Raw genomic sequence first — 21480 nt, forward strand, 5'->3', positions numbered from 1 at the left:
ATTCCATCCTCATGAATAACCTGTAAATGTAAATTCAAGGTCATTTAACAGAAGTGTCTGACTTCTAACCAAGGGCTTGATGCCTTTGCATGACAAAGTGCGTTCACCTGTTGTCAACAAGTCAAATGAGACGTAGTCCCCAAAGATGCATAGATGGTTTGCTTTCTTTGAAAGTTAAGTTCTACATCTGATTACATTATTATCTGAAGCTCCACAATTATTTTGCCATAAAAATAGAGCTAATACCAATTGTCTTTTCTCGCACTATGCCCAACATGAAGTACAGAGGTACCCAACCATGCATTTTGTGTTTTATAGGAATGAGTTACATGCAGGTTCAGCACTCACCTACGCAGCCCGAAGATGAGAAGTTGTAATGCAGCTCAGCACAGGTATCACAATATGGGCCTTGAATGCCATTGTGACACATACATTCTCCTGTAAATGGATTACAGGCTGGTAATTTTGAACCGATAGGATGACAGTTGCACGGAATGCATCCTGCTGTGACATTCCCCAGACCTTCCTGTACAGAAGAAAGAAATTAAAATTCAATATTTAAATGCTGATTTAAAACTGATCATTGTGAATGTTGCCTTACTGTAGATATAAATAACAGCCCAGTGGAAAAATATGTTAAAAAGAATATGGGCTTCGTAATAAATAATTTTTGTTGACGGAGATGGCACAAAGTGTAACTGGCTGGACAATCGTGAAGAAATTCCTTAGGAATGAGTCTCTGTAACATTGGTCTGTACCTTCTCCAGGTAGTAGGATTATGATCTCTGTTAACCACAAAGAAATTTATCGTTGTTGATAAATGTACCGGCACGATTTTTTTTTTAACTCTTACCAATTTTGTAGTGTCAAAGACAGCTGTGAACACTGAATATCCTAAGTACCTTTTCATTATTTTCGGTGATGGAATACTTAAGTTCATAAATGAGTTGAATTTGGGGAGAAACAGAATAGTATGGAGACTAGAACAGTGACTCAACAAATATTTCTTTCAATAATACCTGTAATAGGTTAGCAGGTGTACTAATTGGGAGAACATTTTTATTGATTGCTGCATGTGCTGGAGGGTAGTGCCAGCTAGACTATCCCCATAAATTTTGATGCCTCTGCAACAGTTTCTTATGCTGTGTGTATGACACTAATTTTTATCAGATATATTTTAGAACTGATAGTTCAGATAGATAGCATGTTTCCAGAAGACGAGATACTGGTGGAATTAAAGCTGTGAGGACGGGCCCTGAGTCGTGCATGGGTAGCTCAGATGGAAGAGCACTTGCCCGCAAAAGGCAAAGGTCCTGAGTTCAAGACTCAGTCCGGCACACAGTTTTAATCTGCCAGGAAGTTTCAGATAGCATGTTTGTTCCCTTTTTGTGTGTAACTATGGCAGATGCCAAAATATCAAACTCCTCCAGGGTTTTGCAGCAGGTATGTTCAGTATATGGCTCTTGGGTTTGCTGCTGGACAACGTTTTCTAAAACTCATTTCTTGGAGGCAATTGCTTGACATTGCTGCTGCTGAGTGTCACTGTGGTTAGAACAAACCCAAAATTGGTAATTAGATGCATCCTATACTATATTGCAGTTCTTCTGTCATTGGAAATTCTTATTTTTCTGTATATCTAATGATAGTAATCCTAGAACCCTGCATTTACCTCAATTAGATATACAGAAAAACAAGTGTTTCCAACAGCAGTAGCCCTGTGACTCATTGGAGGATCCCTCTAGCTATCAATTTTGGTTTGGCTTCTGGCCACAGCAACACCTGGCAACAGCACCAGTAACTTGGTACATGCGAGGCCACAATTTGAGTCCTGATAAGGGGTTGAGAACATGTTACCATCATCTGTAAGCAAGCAACTTGATCACAGATGCATGATTTTCAAATGAGGCTTCCATAACAAGGCCATCACAGAGTTGACAATGTTAGTTGATACTTGCCAGCAATAACCACCACCCACAATCTGACTATGTCTAACATTTGCTTTGGAGCAATGTTGTGGGATTTATAAAACATGGTCTGACAGCAGACCTGAGAGTCATATATTGATTAACTACAATTTCTTTTACACCAAACAAGTATCTGTTACAGTGGTCTCCCTGAGAACTTAGGAGACTAATGAGATTCACTGTTTCATCCGCAGTCAGTAAATCTTGTGTGTTAGTTTAATTTCATAAAATGTTATTCTGTAAAGTAATAGGATGAACACACAAAAGCCACGATGACAGGAATAGTTCCAGACTTTACTGATTTAGGTGGAATGATGTAACATATTAATATAAAGCTCTCTGGTTTCCAGTCAAGTGAGTTCATCGAAATAGTGTGACAATTCTGTGAATGTCACTCCCATCATCTTTTGGCAAAAATGATTTCAGTCACATTTGTTTGCTGGAAAACCAAGAGGTTTATATTGGTTAAACTGTACCAAAACAGTTACATTTTAGTAAAACTTTTATTTGTAGTCAGTTACTAGACTTTCTTCTGTGCATTAACTTTGGATGTATTAATTAACATTGTACCTCCATGATAGGATACTAAAAATTTTATTCATTATTTTCCACTTACAATGGTAATTGCAATTTTTCTGCACAACTATATATAAAAAAATTACATGTGTAATGTAGGCTTACTCACCTGACAACGATCACATCTTTGTCCAGAAAACCTTTCTCGGCATTCACATTGACCTGTAACTGCATCACATCTATCTGTCTGTAGGGACCCTTCCTCACTGCAGTCACATGCTGTAGCAAAAATTTAATACAAATCACAAAAAGGAGCATGTATTTTGAAATATTAGTAATCATAGCTGATGTATCAATGATAGGGAATTTTCTGAGGTACCATTTGTTACACAATTTAGTAAATGCATTGTCCTTTTACTTTCTGTCTGAAGACAATGGTTTGATTGTCAGTCTGCCTTGAGGTATTTAATTAAATATATATATTTTTTTAACTAACTTACATATGATTGAGAATTTTCATATCTTGGATTCATTGTATAAATTCTAAGGGATAAAATTCATGATCCACCATTGAAATAAGCACTTACAAATAAAATACCTCCTTTTCCTCACAATTAAGTTAACAAAAGGCCTTTACTAAACTCCAATACTTATGCAGTTCATAGTCTTTTGTAGTGCTAATCAATAATAACAATCTTTCTCTAAACAAACACACAAACATTTTCAATTACAGCAAAGTACATATTATTAGTTTAGCTGTTACAATCATAAATCTGTGCATCATATGAAATCAAAGTATTTACAGCAACTGCAACATTAAAAAATAAAATGTTTAAAGTATTACTGTCAAATGTTTTCCTCTCTCCAGTGCATTCATAATGAAACCACCTCAGATGATTTATTGAACATCTCTAGCTAAATATAACACAGCTGTCACTATTAATATACATTTTATATCTAGACAGAACGTAATAACAACGCACGATGGCAGTCAGCCCTCAGTGGGTCTCCATAATGTGCTGGTAAACATTTGTCACATCTCCATCCCTCAGTGTTTCCTTTACATTCCAGACATTGTCCAGTGTATGAATCACAAGGGCCACCATTGCAATTGCAGGGCTGACATGTGGAACCAATTTCCAATGGATTGCCAAAGTAGTCACTCGCACACCTGGAAGAAAATTAATGACTGCAATATTTACGCTTGCTGCTTTTTATTATTCTTTGCTTTCTTCAAAACTGAAAATATGAAGACAGTAAAAAATAATTGTTTCTTCACTTCCCTGTGGTTAATTGTTCCCTTTTCATCTATGATTTGTCATCTTCATTAACACAAAGAAAACATTCAGTAATTTTATTTTGTTAATATTTATTTATTTCCTCCTATCATGCATTATCAATAATTGCCTACAAAAAGGAGATACCAAAATGAAATTTTTTTAATATAAAAAATGCTGAAATTCCAGTTTTCAATTAAGTGATTAAAACTTAGCAGAACTGAATGGTATCCACACTTGACACCGGCAATATATAGACATACCACATTATTTTCAGTGTATCTCGACCGTAGTAGTCCAATTTGAAAAGCAACAGTGATTAAATTATTCAGATCTTTACCACAAGCGATTCAATTCTGTTATATTTTAATTACTTATGGGAACTCCAGATTTTCACTTGGACAGTGGATAAGGAAGAATGTACAACACGTCTTTTGTTGTGAAAATGTTGCTCTGTAAGTACTGCATGCATTAACTTGTATCATATCAAGCAGATGGTTAGTTTTTCTGGCAAATAATACCTCATTTATGACTCTCATGAATCTGCTGGTCATAACTGTTTTTCACACACCATTGTTTAGTAAGTGACTAATGGTTCTGTAGCCTTTAGATTTGTTAGCCATCAAACATATACTGTACACAAATGCAGAGAGTTTTACAGATAGGTAGAGCAGATACAGCTCCATACTTTAAAACAATTTTTATTTGGTTTTGGATACTGAAGCTGGAGGAGCAGTGCTTCAAATCACACTGTGTCCAAAAAACTAATTTTTATAGGGGGGGGGGGGGGGGGGGGGGGGAAAAACTGAACTGGAAAATTTTACACAAATTCTACAATATGAAGTTATTTTCTGTGAGGTTTACTTCTAGAAAGGTGAAAAAGTGAAATCAACTTGTAATTGTGTTCATCAAATTGAAGGAGAATGAGTTGAACTTAATACACTTTGATCCAATAATTGTAAAATATACAAATAAAAATGATCATTAAGGTAAATACATACCTAACAAATTATTTTGCTATTATTATAGAAGAACATTATCCTTTAATACAAAATTAAATTTTTCACAATAAACATTCTAATATGTCAAGTGTTTGTAATGTCCTCCTTGCTGCCAATTGACTTTAATAGGATTTATATTAAACTATTATTGAAAACCATGTTATTACAGAATAAAAATATTCACATTTATGATTTTGATATTCAGTTCACAATGTCTTTCCACTGCAATTCTTTAATGATATACAGTAGAGCATCGATTATCCAAAGTAATTGGAGGACGTGGGTGTTCAGAAAACTGGTTTGTTCGGATAATCGAACTGTACATGTTTATTTGCCAAAAAGAAGTACTGTACAGTAAATTTATTCATAAAAACAGGCATCTCTTTTAGTATTACAAAGTAACATACAAAGGCAACTTCAGTAGGGATATGTACTTGTCCCTCATAGAAAGGACAACACGTTTACGTTTAAGCATTTTGTATCGTCAAGTCCACTTCTTCACACAGCAGCACACTAGTGGTCGTAACAGAGAACAGAAGGTGACTGTTTGCATCGTGAGAAGCTCTTCTCGGCGGCACGCAATCCTTCAAACTGCACGGAGCGGCACACCTCAACTCTAAGCTGGCGCAGCTGTTGCTGTGAACAGCTTTGGTACTGCCGCTACTTCTACTGCCAGTGCCGAGCTGACAGAAGTGTGCTGATTGTCGAAACACAGCGACTGGCGGTTCGGCCGGTCAGCAGCGCCTCGTGAAGGCCCCATTAGAAGCAATGTTCCGCCAGCGGTGGCCCAGTGTGGCGACTACTGTGGGAAACTCGGTTTGGGAGTGAGGGGGATGATGGACGGTAGGGTGGGAGAGTAACAGGTGCGAGCGAGTACACAGTTCGGTTAAGTGGTCATTCGGTTGACCGACGTTCGGATAATCGACGCTTTACTGTACTAGTTTAATTGGATAGATAAAAAATCTACTCACCGAGCAGCAGCAGAACACACACATAAAAGAGGGTTGTAATTAGGCAAGCTTTCAGAGCCAGTGGCTCCTTCTTCAGGTAGAAGGGTTGAAGTGGAAGGAAGAGGGGTGAAGGAAAAGGACTGGAGAGGTCTAGGAAAAGCGGGAGATTTCAGGAAAGTCACCCAGAACCACAGGTCAGGGGAGACTTATGAGAAGGAATGACTTGATCACCTTTTATGGTATACTATATTATTTAAATGCATGTTTTTGTTATTATTTAAAAAAAATTTAAACCAAAATCTAAATCTTCTGGTTAAACATTTGTATTTGCAGAATGTTAATAAGGGCCATCCTCTTGGTTTCTCTTGAAATTGTATCCAGTCCTCCTCCTCTCCCCAGGCAACTACAAGCTGACATGGCTACTAGCTTCTGCCTCATTGCCATTTACCATAGCAACTGAACAGATGATGCTGGCATTGAAATGTAAATCTCTTATGTTCTTCTGATCATTTCCAAAACTTTTATGTAGCAAATTATGCACATCAATCTTTTTTGCTTCACTCACTCTGGTGTATGGTGATTTAGGTTGATGGGCATGTTTGATTTTGTCCATTGTTGGGCATAATATGATTTGAAATGATGCTCCTTATGCATCCATATCTATGGTTCAGAATAAAATGTTCAAAAACAAAGTAATAGAGAAACTTAATAACCACTCATATAATTATCATATTTGGACATAGGGGTGTAAATTCTGCTTAATTCCCATGGTTGTATTAAAGAAATCTAGACTTTTCCAGTATTTAGGCAGCAGATTGTGTTCTGTGTAAAAGTACAGAAATGCTTTGTTTGAAGTATTAAACAAAGACAGCAGCTGAGTGATCTACGAGGAATAGGGCTTTTTCCAAAGTAGCTGCTTTTCTTGTAATATTCAAATCAATCTATAAAGTAATCTAGAAGTAATCTTCGTAATTATTGATATGAATTGTTCAGCATTAGTCATAATTTGGTGTTAGTGTGCTTTCCCTACAGTGGTTCCTTTTCCCTGTTTATACATAACTTCACTTGTTCACATCGTTGAAGGGTCCCCTTTATTATGGAATTTGTGGAACACAATGTGTGATTGAATAAATGAATGTAGACATCAATGATTGACTCTCTCTTCTCTTTGTCAGTATTTTTCACTTCCTCCCCGATTCTGTGCAGGGCCTCCTTATCAGTCCACCTAATTTTCAACATTTGTCTGCTGCACCACATCTCAAATGCTTGGATTCTTCTGTTCTGGTTTTCCCACAGACCATGTTTCACCACCATACATTGCTGTGCTCCAAATATACATTCTCAAAAATTTCTTCTTCAAATGACGGCCTATATTTGATACTACTAGACTCCTCTTGACCAGGAACACCCTTTTTTTCCAGTGCTAGCCTGCTTTTGATGTCCTCCTTGCTCTGTCCATCATTGGTTATTTTGCTGCCTCGGTAGTAGAATTCCTTAACTTCGTCTACCGCTTGACCATCAATGCTGATGTTAAATTTGTCGCTGTTCTCATTTCTGCTATTTCCCATTACTTTAGTCTTTCTTTTATTTGTTCTCCATCCATATTCTGTACTCATTGGACTGTTCATTCCATTCAGCAGATCATGTAATTATTCTTCCCTTTCACTCAGGATAGCAATGTCATCAGTGAATCATATCATTGATATCCTTTCACCCTGAATTTTAATTCCAATCCTGAACCCTTCTTTTATTTCCATCTTTGCTTCTTTGATATAGAGATTGAACAGTAGGGGCAAAAGATTATATTCCTGTCTTACACCCTAATTAATCCAAGCACTTTGTTCTTGCCATCCACTCATATTGTATATTTCCCATCTCTTCCTATAGCTTATCCCTGTTTCTCTCAGAATTTCGAACATCTTGCTCTATTTTACATTGTCGAACCCTTTCTCCAGTTCGACAAATGCTATGAACGTGTCTTGATTTTTTCTTTAGTCTTGCTTCCATCATCAACCACAATGTCAAAATTGCCTCTCTCGTGCCTCTACCTTTCCTAAAGCCAAATTTATCATCATCTAAGATATCCTCAATTTTCTTTTCCATTCTTCTGTATATCATTCTTGTCAGTAACTTGGATGCATGAGCTGTCAAGCTGATTGTGCAACAATTCTCGGACTTTCCAGCTCTTGCAGTCTTCACAATTGTGTGGATGATACTTTTCTGAAAGTCAGATGGTATGTCACCAGACTCTTAATCCACACGATGATCATTTTGTTGCCACTTCCCCCAATGGTTTTAGAAATCCTGATGGAATGTTATCTGTCCCTGCCGCCTCCGAAGCTCTCTTAAATTCTGATTCTAATACTGGATATCGTGTCTCTTCTGAACCAACTTCTGTTTGTTCTTCTATCATATCAGACAAATCTTCCCCTTCATAGAGGTCATCAGTGTACTTTTTCCACCTATCCGCTCTCTCCTCTGCATTTAAGAGTGGAATTACCATTGCACTCTTAGTGTTACCACCCTTGCTTTTAATTCCACCGAAGGTTGTTTTGACTTTCCTATGTGCTGAGTCAGTCCTTCCGACAATCACTTCTTTTTCAATTTTTTCACATTTTTCATGAGCCATTTCATCTTAGCTTCCCAGCACCCCCTGTTTATTCATTCCTCAGCGACTTGTATTTCTGTATTTCTTAATTTCCCTAAACATTTTTGTACTTCCTTCTTTCATCAATCGACTGAAGTATTTCTTCTGTTGCCCAGGGTTTTTAGCAGTTACCTTCTTTGTACCAAAGTTTTTCTTTTCAGCTATGTTATTGTCCTTTTTAGAGATGTCCATTCCTCTTCAACTGTACTGCCTACTGAGCTATTCCTTATTGCTGTATCTGTAGTCTTAGAGAACTTCAAGCATATCTCACAATTCCTTAGTGCTTCTGTATCCCACTTCTTTGTGTATTGCTTCTTCCTGATTAATCTCTTAAAATTGATCCTAGTCTTCATCACTACTACATTCTGGTCTGAATCTATATCTGCTCCTGGGTATGCCTTACAACACAGTGTCTGATTTTGATATCTCTTGTCTGACCATGATGTAATCTAACAGAAATGGTCCAGTATCACCCCAGCCTTTTCCAAGTATACATCCTCCTCTTGTGATTCTTGAGCAGAGTATTCACTATTATTGGATGAAATTTATTACAGAACTCAATTAGCCTTTCTCCTCTCTGATTCCTTGTCCCAAGACTATATTCTCCTGTAACCATTTCTTCTGCTCCCTCCGCTATAACTGCATTCCAGTCTCCCATGACTATTAGATTTTCATCTTCCTTTATGTACCACATTACTCTTTCAGTATCCTCGTATATTTTCTCTATCTCTTCATCTTCAGCTTGTGATGTCTTGTTGTCAGTTTTGGTATATGTTGATTTTGATAAGAATAACCCTATCACTTAACTGTTCACAGTAACACACACTCTGCCCTACCCTCCTATTCGTAACGAATCCTACTCCAGTTATACAATTTTCAGCTGCTGTTGATATTACCCAATACTCATCTGACCAGAAATCTTTGTCTTCTTTCCACTTCACTTCACTGATCCCTACTATATCTAGATTGAGCCTTTGCATTTCCCTTTCCAGATTTTCTAGTTTCCCTACCATGTTCAAGCTGCTGACATTCCACGCCACGACTCATAGAACATTATCCTTTCTTTGATTAATTAATCTTTTTCTCATGGTAACCTCCCCCTTGGCAGTCCTTCCCAGAGGTCCAAATGGGGGACTATTCTGGTATCTTTTGCCAATGGAGAGATCATCATGGCATTTCTTCAATTACAGGCCGCATGTCCTGTGGATACACATTACATGTCTTTAATGCAGAGGTTTCCATTGCCTTCTGCATCCTCACATCGTTGGTCATTGCTGATTCTTCTGCCTTTAGGGGCAATATCCTAGCCCAAAGACAAGAGACTGCACTGAACCTCTTTTACAAGGCCATTGGCAGAATGAGGATGACTTCTTATGGCAGAAGTCTTTGGCCACCAATGCTGATTATTAATCAAAATTTCAGCGGTGGTGGGTTTCGAACCCAGGACCAAGGATGGTTTGATTAATAATCAAAGAGACTACCCCTAGACCATCAGTGCAACCAACTACAAGAATAATGGATACAAAATGTGTGGAAAGGTGGTGAACGGAGTCTTGGTAAGTCGCTCAGAAGCTTAGCTCAAAATGGTACAGTAGAAATGAGAAAAGATGTTCATAAAAAACTGTAATGAAGCACATTAGGAATAAAATTAAAATACTCCATCTACATATATTTTTCATTTTTATGTTTTCTATGTAGCACCATTACTAGCCTTTTAAGCTGTATAATACAAATATAAACTAACATCTCACAATGCTTGCCAGCATATCCAATGGGACAACTGGTACAAACATAATCATCTCTGCCATGTGCTTCACATGTAGGGCTGAAGTTATTGCTCGGTTGCAGAAGTGGACATGCACATGGTTGACAATCAGCAGGTGTTCCTTGTTCTGGATTTCCATAGTAACCAGCAGCACATATCTCACAGTGACCTCCTGTTGTATTGTGTTCACATGCCTACAACAACACACAAAACAACTGACTGTAAATTTTATTCATTTTTTGTTTACAAACAGTGATACACATAAAACATAAATGTTAATGAATCTTATGGCAAGAAAAATCCATAATAGTATTTATGTTCTTATTGCACATGTAAGTATTGTAAAATAATTAAGGCTATCTTTACTGTGCAAGTAACTACTTATTAGATCCAGTAACTTTGTTGGAACATAAATACTGTTTTCCCTTTTAGGACTGCAAATAGAAACATTAACTTAAATTTGATTGTCAGTATATATCTTTCCTGTCCTGTAACTAGAGATGCTCTTGTGAAGCAGATGTTTTGCTTTGCTTTGAGTACATTGTACAAAATAAGTGAATGCTGGAAGCACCTACTGGTCTACGAAACATATAACAAAGATGTAGAGCTCATTTCTATTGAACAATTTTTGAACGTAATTTATAAATTAAGAATATCCATTCCCCTGCATTCAGTGCGAGCTACAAGGTGACATGCAAATACAAAATCTTCCATCTCAACTGATGATTTTTCCATCAGTCTTCTTCACAGATTTGGCCTCAGTAGGTGACACATTTGGAGTGATGTATAGTCCTTTACAGTGTAAGGTGCATGCCAAATCAGATAGTTGGCACACTGGTAACCAAACGTACTTATTATACAGAGATGAGCAAAATTCATTTGAATGATGAAAAATATATGTTCTTATAATTATTCATTTATGTAAATAAAATACATAATCACTATTCATGAATGAAAGGTGTATCAACAGAAGATAATTTTTGTATCCATAAATATTTACTGGTTCAATTTTTTGTCACGTATAACACACAAATGCATTTTGTTGCATAAATATTTACTGGTTCAATTTTTTGTCACGTATAACACACAAATACATTTTGTTGCTTTTATGTTATTTTTCTCAACAATTCTTTCTTCAAATATTTCATCAGAACATATTTGACTTTGGAAGCTTTGCCATTGTGGCAAATGGAAAAACACTTTCAACAGGCACTTAAGAGGGTAGTGGTTACATCTTCTGAAAATCGTATTAATTTCACAATAGTAATGGAAGACCTTCAAATCACAATCTTCTTCAGCCAAAAAATTCAGAAATTATCAATCATGTTCTAGTTTTTGATGAATAACCCAGGTTCCATGTTAGCCTCACCTCCCGTTTCTGATTCAAAATCGATCTGGCGAGAGTCCCCATTCTTCCAATATTTTTGAGAGGTACAGCAGTATTACTCCTGGCAGCACTGTGTGGAGAGCTATTGGATAAGTCTTTAGGTCACGGCTAGTAGTGATTGTGGAAACTCTGATTGAGTAAACATCACAGATATCCTGTGTTACCATGTGTTACTTCTCGTGCAACAGAATTGTGGTGTTATTTCTCAAATGGACAATGCTCATCCATACATAACACAAATATGGCTTTATTCATAAGCCTCTGAACAATAAAGGAAATAAGATATTCATGGATCCCCATGTAACAAGAGACAGTACAACTGGATGCACATAGAGAGTGTCAGTCCTCGCTGTTCTGTGCATGTATATGCACGAGTTGCCAGCGGATGGTGCGGCAGAGGCTACGCCGTGTTCACCACTCCAGCAGGTGGCCTCTAATGGCTGGTGCATGCAGATTCAGTTGGCGGCTGATTAAAGCACGTATGCACGGCGACACCACACTCTGCACACTCACTCTCGAGTGTGCTGGTAGCAGGATACAGCACACTCCTCCCTCATGTAAAGTGGGCAGCTAGGTGATGGAGGAGACACCAGCAGCCCAACGAGACAGACATCCGTCACATTTGGAGCGATATTAGCTAGTGCTGATGGAGGGGGGAGGGGGCAGGGGACAATGTGCTGGGTGGAAACCGGAGGACAGGGCTGTAACGTGCAGGGACGCCCAGGGGTGATGGGCCCAGGCGGTGGCCAATGACAGCATCAGGGAGGATACCGTTGCCATCTCTGCATTGCCATCAGCAGGCAGGTCCCACTGAGGAGGAGATGGGACTGGACCCACCAGTAATGATGACTAAAACGATGATCGTGAGGGTGCTTGTGGAGGTGGCCCAAACAGAACAGCAGGCTGAAGCAATGGAGCCGAAACTGGAGATGGACTGGCGCCCAGTGCCAGGAAGCTGGAACCGTAGGGCACTGCACGTGGAGGAGGCAGCCTCTACAGCAGGTGATGACAGGCTCGAGACAAAGGGTGGCACGGTGGGCTGCGATGTTTGCAGCTGCATCTGTGAACCGGTAACTTCCAGCAGTGTGCGGGCACGCAACAGATCAAAGCGGAGCACCACATGCACGTCGGTGTTCGTCAAGACAGCATCCGTGGTGGTAGATAAGAGTGACTGGTATCCACTTGGGCCAGTGACCAATCCCTCATGCCCACACTGGCACTCCTTGCGCAAAGTGGCCAGACAAACCAAACTGTGGCAGGTGTGCTCCATGTCACAGACAGTGGAGGATCGTGTGTGGTTGCAGCTCGTAGAGCAACTCAGCTGGGCTCTACACCCCCATAGGCATGAAATGATAAGTGCTCAGGAAACGGAGAAAGGTTTCATCCAGTGAAGAATCCACAACAAAATTTTTCATTTTGGAGTTGAACATAAGCTCTAGTCGTTCTGCCTTGCCACTTGGCTGAGGGTGGAATGGTGGAGTTGTAACATGAATGCCGTGAAGGGAACAAAACAGTTGAAAGGCCTCAGAAATGAACTGAGGCCCATTATCGGAAACTCATTATTGGAAACTAAGATACTAGACAACACCTCAATAGAACACACCCTCAAAAGCGTACCAGTTGGGATCTCGGCAGATGTCGACATACGCAGGAGAATGTAAGGAAACTCGGAAAATGCCTCCGAAACCGAGACACAATAGAAATTCGAAAAGGGACCCACAAGGTCTACATGAGTGCATTTCCATTGTTGACAGGGAAGTGGACAAGAGGGGCAGGGATGCCCTGGGAGCTGCCTGTTGTTGGACACACTGCTCACAAGCTGCTACAAAATGGACAATTTTGCCATCAGTCCATGGGCAGAAGACATGTCTCCTAGCTAACAGTTTAGTGCATGAAACTCCCCCAATGGCTGTGGTGGAAAAGTTGTAGAAACTCACGGTGGGAATGATTCCTCTGGGAGAGACGTCTTCTGTTGACAACAGCAAAACACTGTTAAAAACATAGATGTGATACTGTAAGGAAAAAAATAGTTGCACTGGGGTCTGAAGCCTGACCTGGCAGTTTATCTGGCTAACCCTGCTGAACAAACCAAACCACCTGGTAGAGAAATGCGTCAGCAGCAACGGCAGCTGCTATGTGTGAGCTCGTAATTGGGAAACACTAGACTGCTCATAATTGGGAAACACTAGACTGTGGACTGTGATTCAGTATCAAGAATGAATCAAAGCAATTCTTCATGATAAAAATCCAGGACCCACAGAAAGGTGTAACAGGGTATATGCATTGGCATGTTTAGACATAAGTCGAAAGTGGATTTCGTAATTGTAATGAGACGTGAACTGCGCCCAGAATTGTGGGCAGCTTACTGCTTTGTCAGGTAAGGAAGTGTAAGGGTTACACAAGGAAACCGAGATTTATGGTCAGTAATAAGGTGAAACTCGGAGCCATAATAAAAATTTGAAATTTCCGGAGAGCATAGACTACGGGAAGAGCCTCTTTTTTCCAACAGAGAGTAATGCTTCTGGGCTGGAGTGAACGATTTAGAGGTGAGAGAACAGGTTGTTTGGAGCCGTCAGCATATCCGTGCACTAGGACTGCACTGAGGCCATACTGTGAAGCATCAGTCACCAAAACTATGTGCTTGTCCAGAGAGAACGTAGCTAATGCGACCCAGGATAGGCATAGTCAATTGCTCCAAAAATCATGGGAAAATAGCAGGGCCACTAGCCACACCAAAAGGAACGTTCTCTCTGGACAAGCACATAGTTTTGGTGACTGACGCTTCACAGTATGGCCTCAGTGCAGTCCTAGTGCACAGATATGCTGAAGGCTCCAAACAACCTGTTGCTCTCACCTCTAAATCGCTCACTCCAGCCCAGAAGCAATGTTCAAAATTAGAACTCACTGAGGCTCTTTGTCCACAGAAACATGGAGATACACGTCAAATGAATTAATTTTAGAAAAGTACTGGCCATCCAACATTTTTGCCAACAGTTCCTCTTGGCATGGATAAGGATATGTATCCACAATTGACTGCATGTTGACGGTAGTATTGAAGTTGCCACAGAGGCAATGTTTCTCTGATGGTGAACTGTGTCAATGATAGAAAAGCCAAATGCGTGAAATGCATCCATCCTGAAAAGTTCTAGGCACCAGCATGAGCAACCACCAAAAACATAATGGAATGAACCACTGACTTGTAAGAAGAAGACACTATAAATTGTCCCAACAACTCAATGTTCTGTTCATTTCAACTGACATGTTTCCTTGTGACTAGTGTCAATGGTGGTGAGCCTACACTCATAGAGTGTGGCTGGAGCACTTGGCGAAAAAAACAATGAACTCGATAAATAACTTGGGAGAAGTTACAAGCATTAGAGTTATGCAGTTTACGTTCTTCTCCATGTCCTGGGCAACCTTTGGAGAATAACCCGCAGAGGTGATGTAGCATTTCTTCTGGCAACCACTATGAGTAGCCCAATGCTTAGGGCATGTGAAACATTCATGCTGGACAAAAAAGAAAGGACAAGATGGAAACAGAGAACGCTGATGGCCCTGTGGTGGTTGTGACTGCTGGAGCCAGCGGCACCAGACCTGCATGTTTACTGCCACCACTGCAGCTTCCTTGTGCAAGCCATCTGTCGGCTTAGTGAGCACATCTTATGACATTACTGCTACATTGCCTCATGCTTCAGTTTGGTCACCTGTTGTCTGAGAAACTTCAGAATATTGTGCTATTTGAAAAACTTCTGCAAACAGAGTGTCTGCATGAGAATCATTATGGGTATCAGTAAAGAATTGACACTTACACCTAAGGCTATGAAGTTCAGCTGCCCTTGTACTGTATAACTGGTTTGATTTCTTGCCCGTATCGATAGAATTCAATTTGTGCTGCATTGACGTGTGTTTGATTGTGATGGTATTTGGACAATAAACAGATTTGGACAATAAACAGCACATGTGATCATAATTAAGAGCAACCGGTTCTTGTAAAGGGGCCAGCTGTGACAAAAAGTGATAGATTTTATGTGGAATCCAGGAGAGGAAGAAGGCTTTGCCCAAATATGAATCTGTCACACCAAAAGCCAAAAAATGCTGTCTCAGTCTTTTTTCATAAGCTTACCAATCCTTGACTGAGTCATCATATGGAGGAAAAGTGGGTGGATGGACTGGTGGAGCAGAACCCTGTCTGTTAATGGAAGCTGACATAGTGGTCACTGCCAAAGTAAGCTATTCAATCGGAGCAGGAAGCACAGCATACATAATGACTAACTTGGTGAAACTGCACCTAGAGACTGCACACGCAGAAACAGTCCCAGTCTTGTCGCCAATCATGTAGTAACCAAGTAATACACGAGACCAATCCAAGTAACACAAATATGGCTTCATTCATAAACCTCTGAACAATAACTGAAATAAGCCTCTCATGAATCCCCATGAAGCAAGACTTGGAACAACTGATGTGAGCAGGACAACTGAATAAACACAGAGGGGTCAGTCAGTCAGCACTGCTCTGCACATACATATGCGCAATTCATCGGCAGATGGCATGGCTGAGAATGTGCTGCACGCACGCCTCCCATAGGCGGCCCCTAGCGGATGTCCCACACTGATACAGCTGGCGACCAATTCAAGCAAACATGCACAGCAACACCACACTGAGGGCAGACACATGCACTAGTACAGGATAAGCACTCTTTCTCAGGGGAGGATACTAATATGGTATACATAAATGAGGTACACTATTTTTGCCCGCAGCAAGCAACAAATTCCCATATGCCCTGGTACTTTGTGATTCATGTAGAGGATAGAGGGATTGTGCATTCAGCAGAACATGGAAGTCATGGTTTGTATTCAAGGAAAATAATTCATTTCGTATCAGTCATGAGCAAGGGTCACTGTAATTGTGCCATAGCACAGCACATTGATATTGTTCAAAAGATGACAAACCTTATTGATCAGTTTTACCAAAGATGAGCACTTTGCAACTTCAGTGGATACTACAGTGCAAATGTGTGGAGAAAGTGACTGTGTTAACTGCACAGTTGTGCTCAGTTCATTTTCAGCCTGAGTGTTATGAACGAGAATTAAGAAATGAACTACTAGAGTTCTACCAAGAAAGAAGCTACTACCCATTCCTCAGTGTAAACATTGCAAGTTGGAATGTGAAAGAAATGAAGAAAACAGGGATGCATGCAAAAAGGTAAGAAATCAGCACATAAAGAATTAAATGCTCAAAATAAAGAAAACTCAAACAATACTGTAACATAAATTAATTCTGATAAATGTAATGGTTGCCTGTTACTGTATTACTTTATTACAGTGAATGACTCACTACATTGTGTATCGAATAAAAAAATTATGTGGCTCAGGGTTATTAGCTCTTTTCCATATTCTCAAGTTGCATTGTGAGAATGCAGTGCAACTTGTGACTGAAGTCTTATAGCTGCACATTTTATATGTAATCTACTCTGATCTTTGGTCAAAATCAAACATGGAAAATTCAGGATGGAATGTTACAGTATCATGAAAAGGATAGTTGCTACTCACCATATAACGGAGGTGCTGTCGCAGACAGGCAAAATGAAAAGACTGCCAGAATGTGAGCTTTTGGTAAATAGACAAAAACATGGGCACACGCACACACGCATGTGCATGTGCATGTGCAAATGCAATTCACACACTCGTGATCACAGTCTCTGGTAGCTGAAGCCAGAATGGGAACAGCAGCACATGATGAGAGAGAGAACCGTGTGGTAGGGGTAAGGAGGAGGCTTAGGTGGGGATCTTAGGTCATACGAAAAATAGTTTGTTTTGTACTTCCTTTTACTCTGTAAAAAAAAGAAAAAGTTTAAAAATCATAGTTGCATGCAGATGTGTCATAGTTGACTGTCATGTGCTTTGTCACAGAGTTAGGGGACGCAATACATGGTCATGTTTTACAGTCAAATGGAGATGCTGGCTTGAGCCATGGTGGTTCATTATACACTCCTGGAAATGGAAAAAAGAACACATTGACACCGGTGTGTCAGACCCACCATACTTGCTCCGGACACTGCGAGAGGGCTGTACAAGCAATGATCACACGCACGGCACAGCGGACACACCAGGAACCGCGGTGTTGGCCGTCGAATGGCGCTAGCTGCGCAGCATTTGTGCACCGCCGCCGTCAGTGTCAGCCAGTTTGCCGTGGCATACGGAGCTCCATCGCAGTCTTTAACACTGGTAGCATGCCGCGACAGCGTGGACGTGAACCATATGTGCAGTTGACGGACTTTGAGCGAGGGCGTATAGTGGGCATGCGGGAGGCCGGGTGGACGTACCGCCGAATTGCTCAACACGTGGGGCGTGAGGTCTCCACAGTACATCGATGTTGTCGCCAGTGGTCGGCGGAAGGTGCACGTGCCCGTCGACCTGGGACCGGACCGCAGCGACGCACGGATGCACGCCAAGACCGTAGGATCCTACGCAGTGCCGTAGGGGACCGCACCGCCACTTCCCAGCAAATTAGCGACACTGTTGCTCCTGGGGTATCGGCGAGGACCATTCGCAACCGTCTCCATGAAGCTGGGCTACGGTCCCGCACACCGTTAGGCCGTCTTCCGCTCACGCCCCAACATCGTGCAGCCCGCCTCCAGTGGTGTCGCGACAGGCGTGAATGGAGGGACGAATGGAGACGTGTCGTCTTCAGCGATGAGAGTCGCTTCTGCCTTGGTGCCAATTATGGTCGTATGCGTGTTTGGCGCCGTGCAGGTGAGCGCCACAATCAGGACTGCATACGACCGAGGCACACAGGGCCAACACCCGGCATCATGGTGTGGGGAGCGATCTCCTACACTGGCCGTACACCACTGGTGATCGTCGAGGGGACACTGAATAGTGCACGGTACATCCAAACCGTCATCGAACCCATCGTTCTACCATTCCTAGACCGGCAAGGGAACTTGCTGTTCCAACAGGACAATGCACGTCCGCATGTATCTCGTGCCACCCAACGTGCTCTAGAAGGTGTAAGTCAACTACCCTGGCCAGCAAGATCTCCGGATCTGTCCCCCATTGAGCATGTTTGGGACTGGATGAAGCGTGGTCTCACGCGGTCTGCATGTCCAGCACGAACGCTGGTCCAACTGAGGCGCCAGGTGGAAATGGCATGGCAAGCCATTCCACAGGACTACATCCAGCATCTCTACAATCGTCTCCATGGGAGAATAGCAGCCTGCATTGCTGCGAAAGGTGGATATACACTGTACTAGTGCCGACATTGTGCATGCTCTGTTTCCTGTGTCTATGTGCCTGTGGTTCTGTCAGTGTGATCATGTGATGTATCTGACCTCAGGAATGTGTCAATAAAGTTTCCCCTTCCTGGGACAATGAATTCACGGTGTTCTTATTTCAATTTCCAGGAGTGTAGTTATAAGTTTTCACACTTCTGATTATGATATTAATATACCTGAAGATGCTCTGTTAATGACTGAAACTGAATCAAAATTGGGTAATACAGGTGTGTTCAACCATGATTTTTCAACAGTTCACACCAGATAGATTAGAGATTCATCAGTCAACAAGCTTGACTTGGAGAAACATGCTATTGTGTCAATAAATGACAAAGGCCACATAATATATGTAAGAAAATGTGAGAGAAAACATGCCACCATACCCAGTTAATGGAACAGTCTTTAATGGAATGCATTTGTAGAAGAGAAGCTGTTCTGTACTGAACAATGCATGACCACAGTAAAAACATATTTTAATGTGAAAGAATTCAGACTAAAGTTTCTGAATGAATTACCTGGAATTACATGCAGCAGCATGTTGCAGCCTAACAATTACCCCTTCTCCCACCCCAAAATTCTGTCTCACTCAAGAACGTTATTTTCAGAAGAATGTGCACTCTGTCACACTTCACAAACAACAAGTGTGGTTTTCTGGTCTAAGAAAAGCAAGAGTTGAAAAGGAGCTTGCCGCATGTTTGATATTGGCTTGGATGCCATCACAATATCTGTCCTAACCATAATTTTTGAAGGATAGGTGAATGGAAATTCTTATTTGGACATGTTACAAAGGTGGTTATACCTCAGCTTGAAGACAAGGGACTCATGGATCATGGGCAATTAAAGTTCCTCCATACACAATTTCGTGGCTGCTGAATCGAGTATGGTTTAGCATATCTAGCCCTGTTAAAAGGGTCACCATAAAGCCCAGACCTTTCCATGCCAGACCGTTTATTATGGGGTATAATTGGACCCCTTGTGGCTCAATGTCTGTACAACACTAACAAAGAATTGTGCAAAAGTGTTGAGGAAATGTTTTTAAGTATAACTTCTCTGATGCTCCACAAGACGTCAAGGAAGACATGAAGCTGCATAGATCTCTGTGAAAGGCATGATAGTGCAAAAACAGATTGACTGGATACACAGTTTTTATGTGTAAGCATAACTTTTGTGATGCTCAACAATATGTCGAGGAGGATATGAAGGTGCAAAGATGCCAGTATTTGGCTGGCTGGATAAGGAGAGGTGACATAAAATTCCTGGTCATTATATTTTGATCTTAGGTCTTGTGTTAAATCTTACATCTCTCTACAATGTCTCACGGAATACATAAAACTTGGTGTTATCTGAGAGGAATAGGCTGTGCAGGCAGAGTGGAGAACATACAGATTACTGGACACACAGTTTTTGGATGTAAGTTCACTAATATACTAAGCAGCAGAAAAATGCTCATGTCATGGCACAAAAAGGTGAAAATGTCCCTTTTTGAAAGACTCTGACAAACTAGCTGCCTCAGTCCTCATTCTGCCTTCTTCACAAAAAATTTTGACATTCGGACATATTCACACTCTTTTTCATACACAACATTCTAAATCATATTATCAAGTTTATCTTGCCTCACCCTCTCATTGCCACTATCTATGTATATGTCTCTCTCCCATTGTCTCCTTTTTCTCCCATTTATTGCAGTACATCCCACCAACACTCCTCTCTCTTCCACTATCACTGTCTCTTTCTGCACAAAAAAGTGTGAATATGTTTGCATGGCAAAATTTTTGGTGAGGAAGGTGGAATAAGGGTTGGGCAGCTGGTTCCCCACTTTTCTGCCAGAGTCTTTTAAAGAGGGGCATATTTGCCTTATTTGTGTTCGAGCAGGAGCATTTTTCTACCATTTCTCTTCTTTTCCCCTTCTACAGCAGGGTGTGCTGCCTATATAGGTCAGTAAAGTTGACAGTTCATTTATATACTTTGACACAATCATATACTTTGACACAATCATATACTTTGACACATTCATATGCTTTGACACTTATAAGCAACAAATAAGTATTCATAATATAAGGTTGCCACAAAATCATTTGCTTTATATTTTTTCTGGATACTTTGTTCATTGATCACAATTATTGAGAATACCAAGCTTATGGGTTGTATCCTAAAGGAATAAAAATTTTATTAGAAATATTTTACTGAATTTGACTGATTTGACCTAGTGGTTTGGGTATGTACCAGACAAACTGTATACCCACCTCTGCAGCCAAAGTTGCTAACATACTGTTGCACAGCACATCCAATTCCCAGATGTGCTCATAAATTTGTAAAATTATTACTTGGCACAGATGGCAGAGAATCAGGTCTGGTTCATACAATATGTCACTATCAGTATCTGCAGCATGCAAAGCTTGCTGATGTTGCAGAAGGCAGGGCTCCACTCGTAACATATTGCCACACTGAGCCAAGCCATGAGTGAGGAGTGCAAATGCCACAGTATGACAGCATCCAATACATCACTCTGTGAGCCAAGCGATACCGAATAATAACATGTAACATCCATGCTCAGCCACTCCACTGTATCCTAGCAGTGATGGAAAGTGTGAAGGTAGGGAGAACTGACAATAACTGAGACACCATGGTGGGGACAAATCCTGTGACACTGCCAGATAATCAGGGCAGATGACTACATTCACGCCCACAATGACACTATG

General features: G+C 40.7%; 1 protein-coding gene across 1 annotated transcript in view; it reads right to left on the minus strand.

Moving 5' to 3' along the window:
• Positions 1-293: 293 nt before the first annotated feature.
• Positions 294-21480, minus strand: part of LOC124799215 (laminin subunit alpha-1-like) — a 101774-nt gene continuing 80587 nt past the window's right edge. The window contains exons 10-13 of the mRNA XM_047262750.1: positions 10100-10314; positions 3464-3651; positions 2650-2759; positions 294-526 (exon numbers count right to left, since the gene is read on the minus strand). Coding sequence (XP_047118706.1) covers positions 338-526; positions 2650-2759; positions 3464-3651; positions 10100-10314 — 702 coding nt within the window. The 3' untranslated portion in view covers positions 294-337. The remainder of the gene's footprint in view (positions 527-2649; positions 2760-3463; positions 3652-10099; positions 10315-21480) is intronic.

This window comes from Schistocerca piceifrons, chromosome 5, assembly GCF_021461385.2.
Source record: "Schistocerca piceifrons isolate TAMUIC-IGC-003096 chromosome 5, iqSchPice1.1, whole genome shotgun sequence".
Lineage (NCBI taxonomy): Eukaryota > Metazoa > Arthropoda > Insecta > Orthoptera > Acrididae > Schistocerca > Schistocerca piceifrons.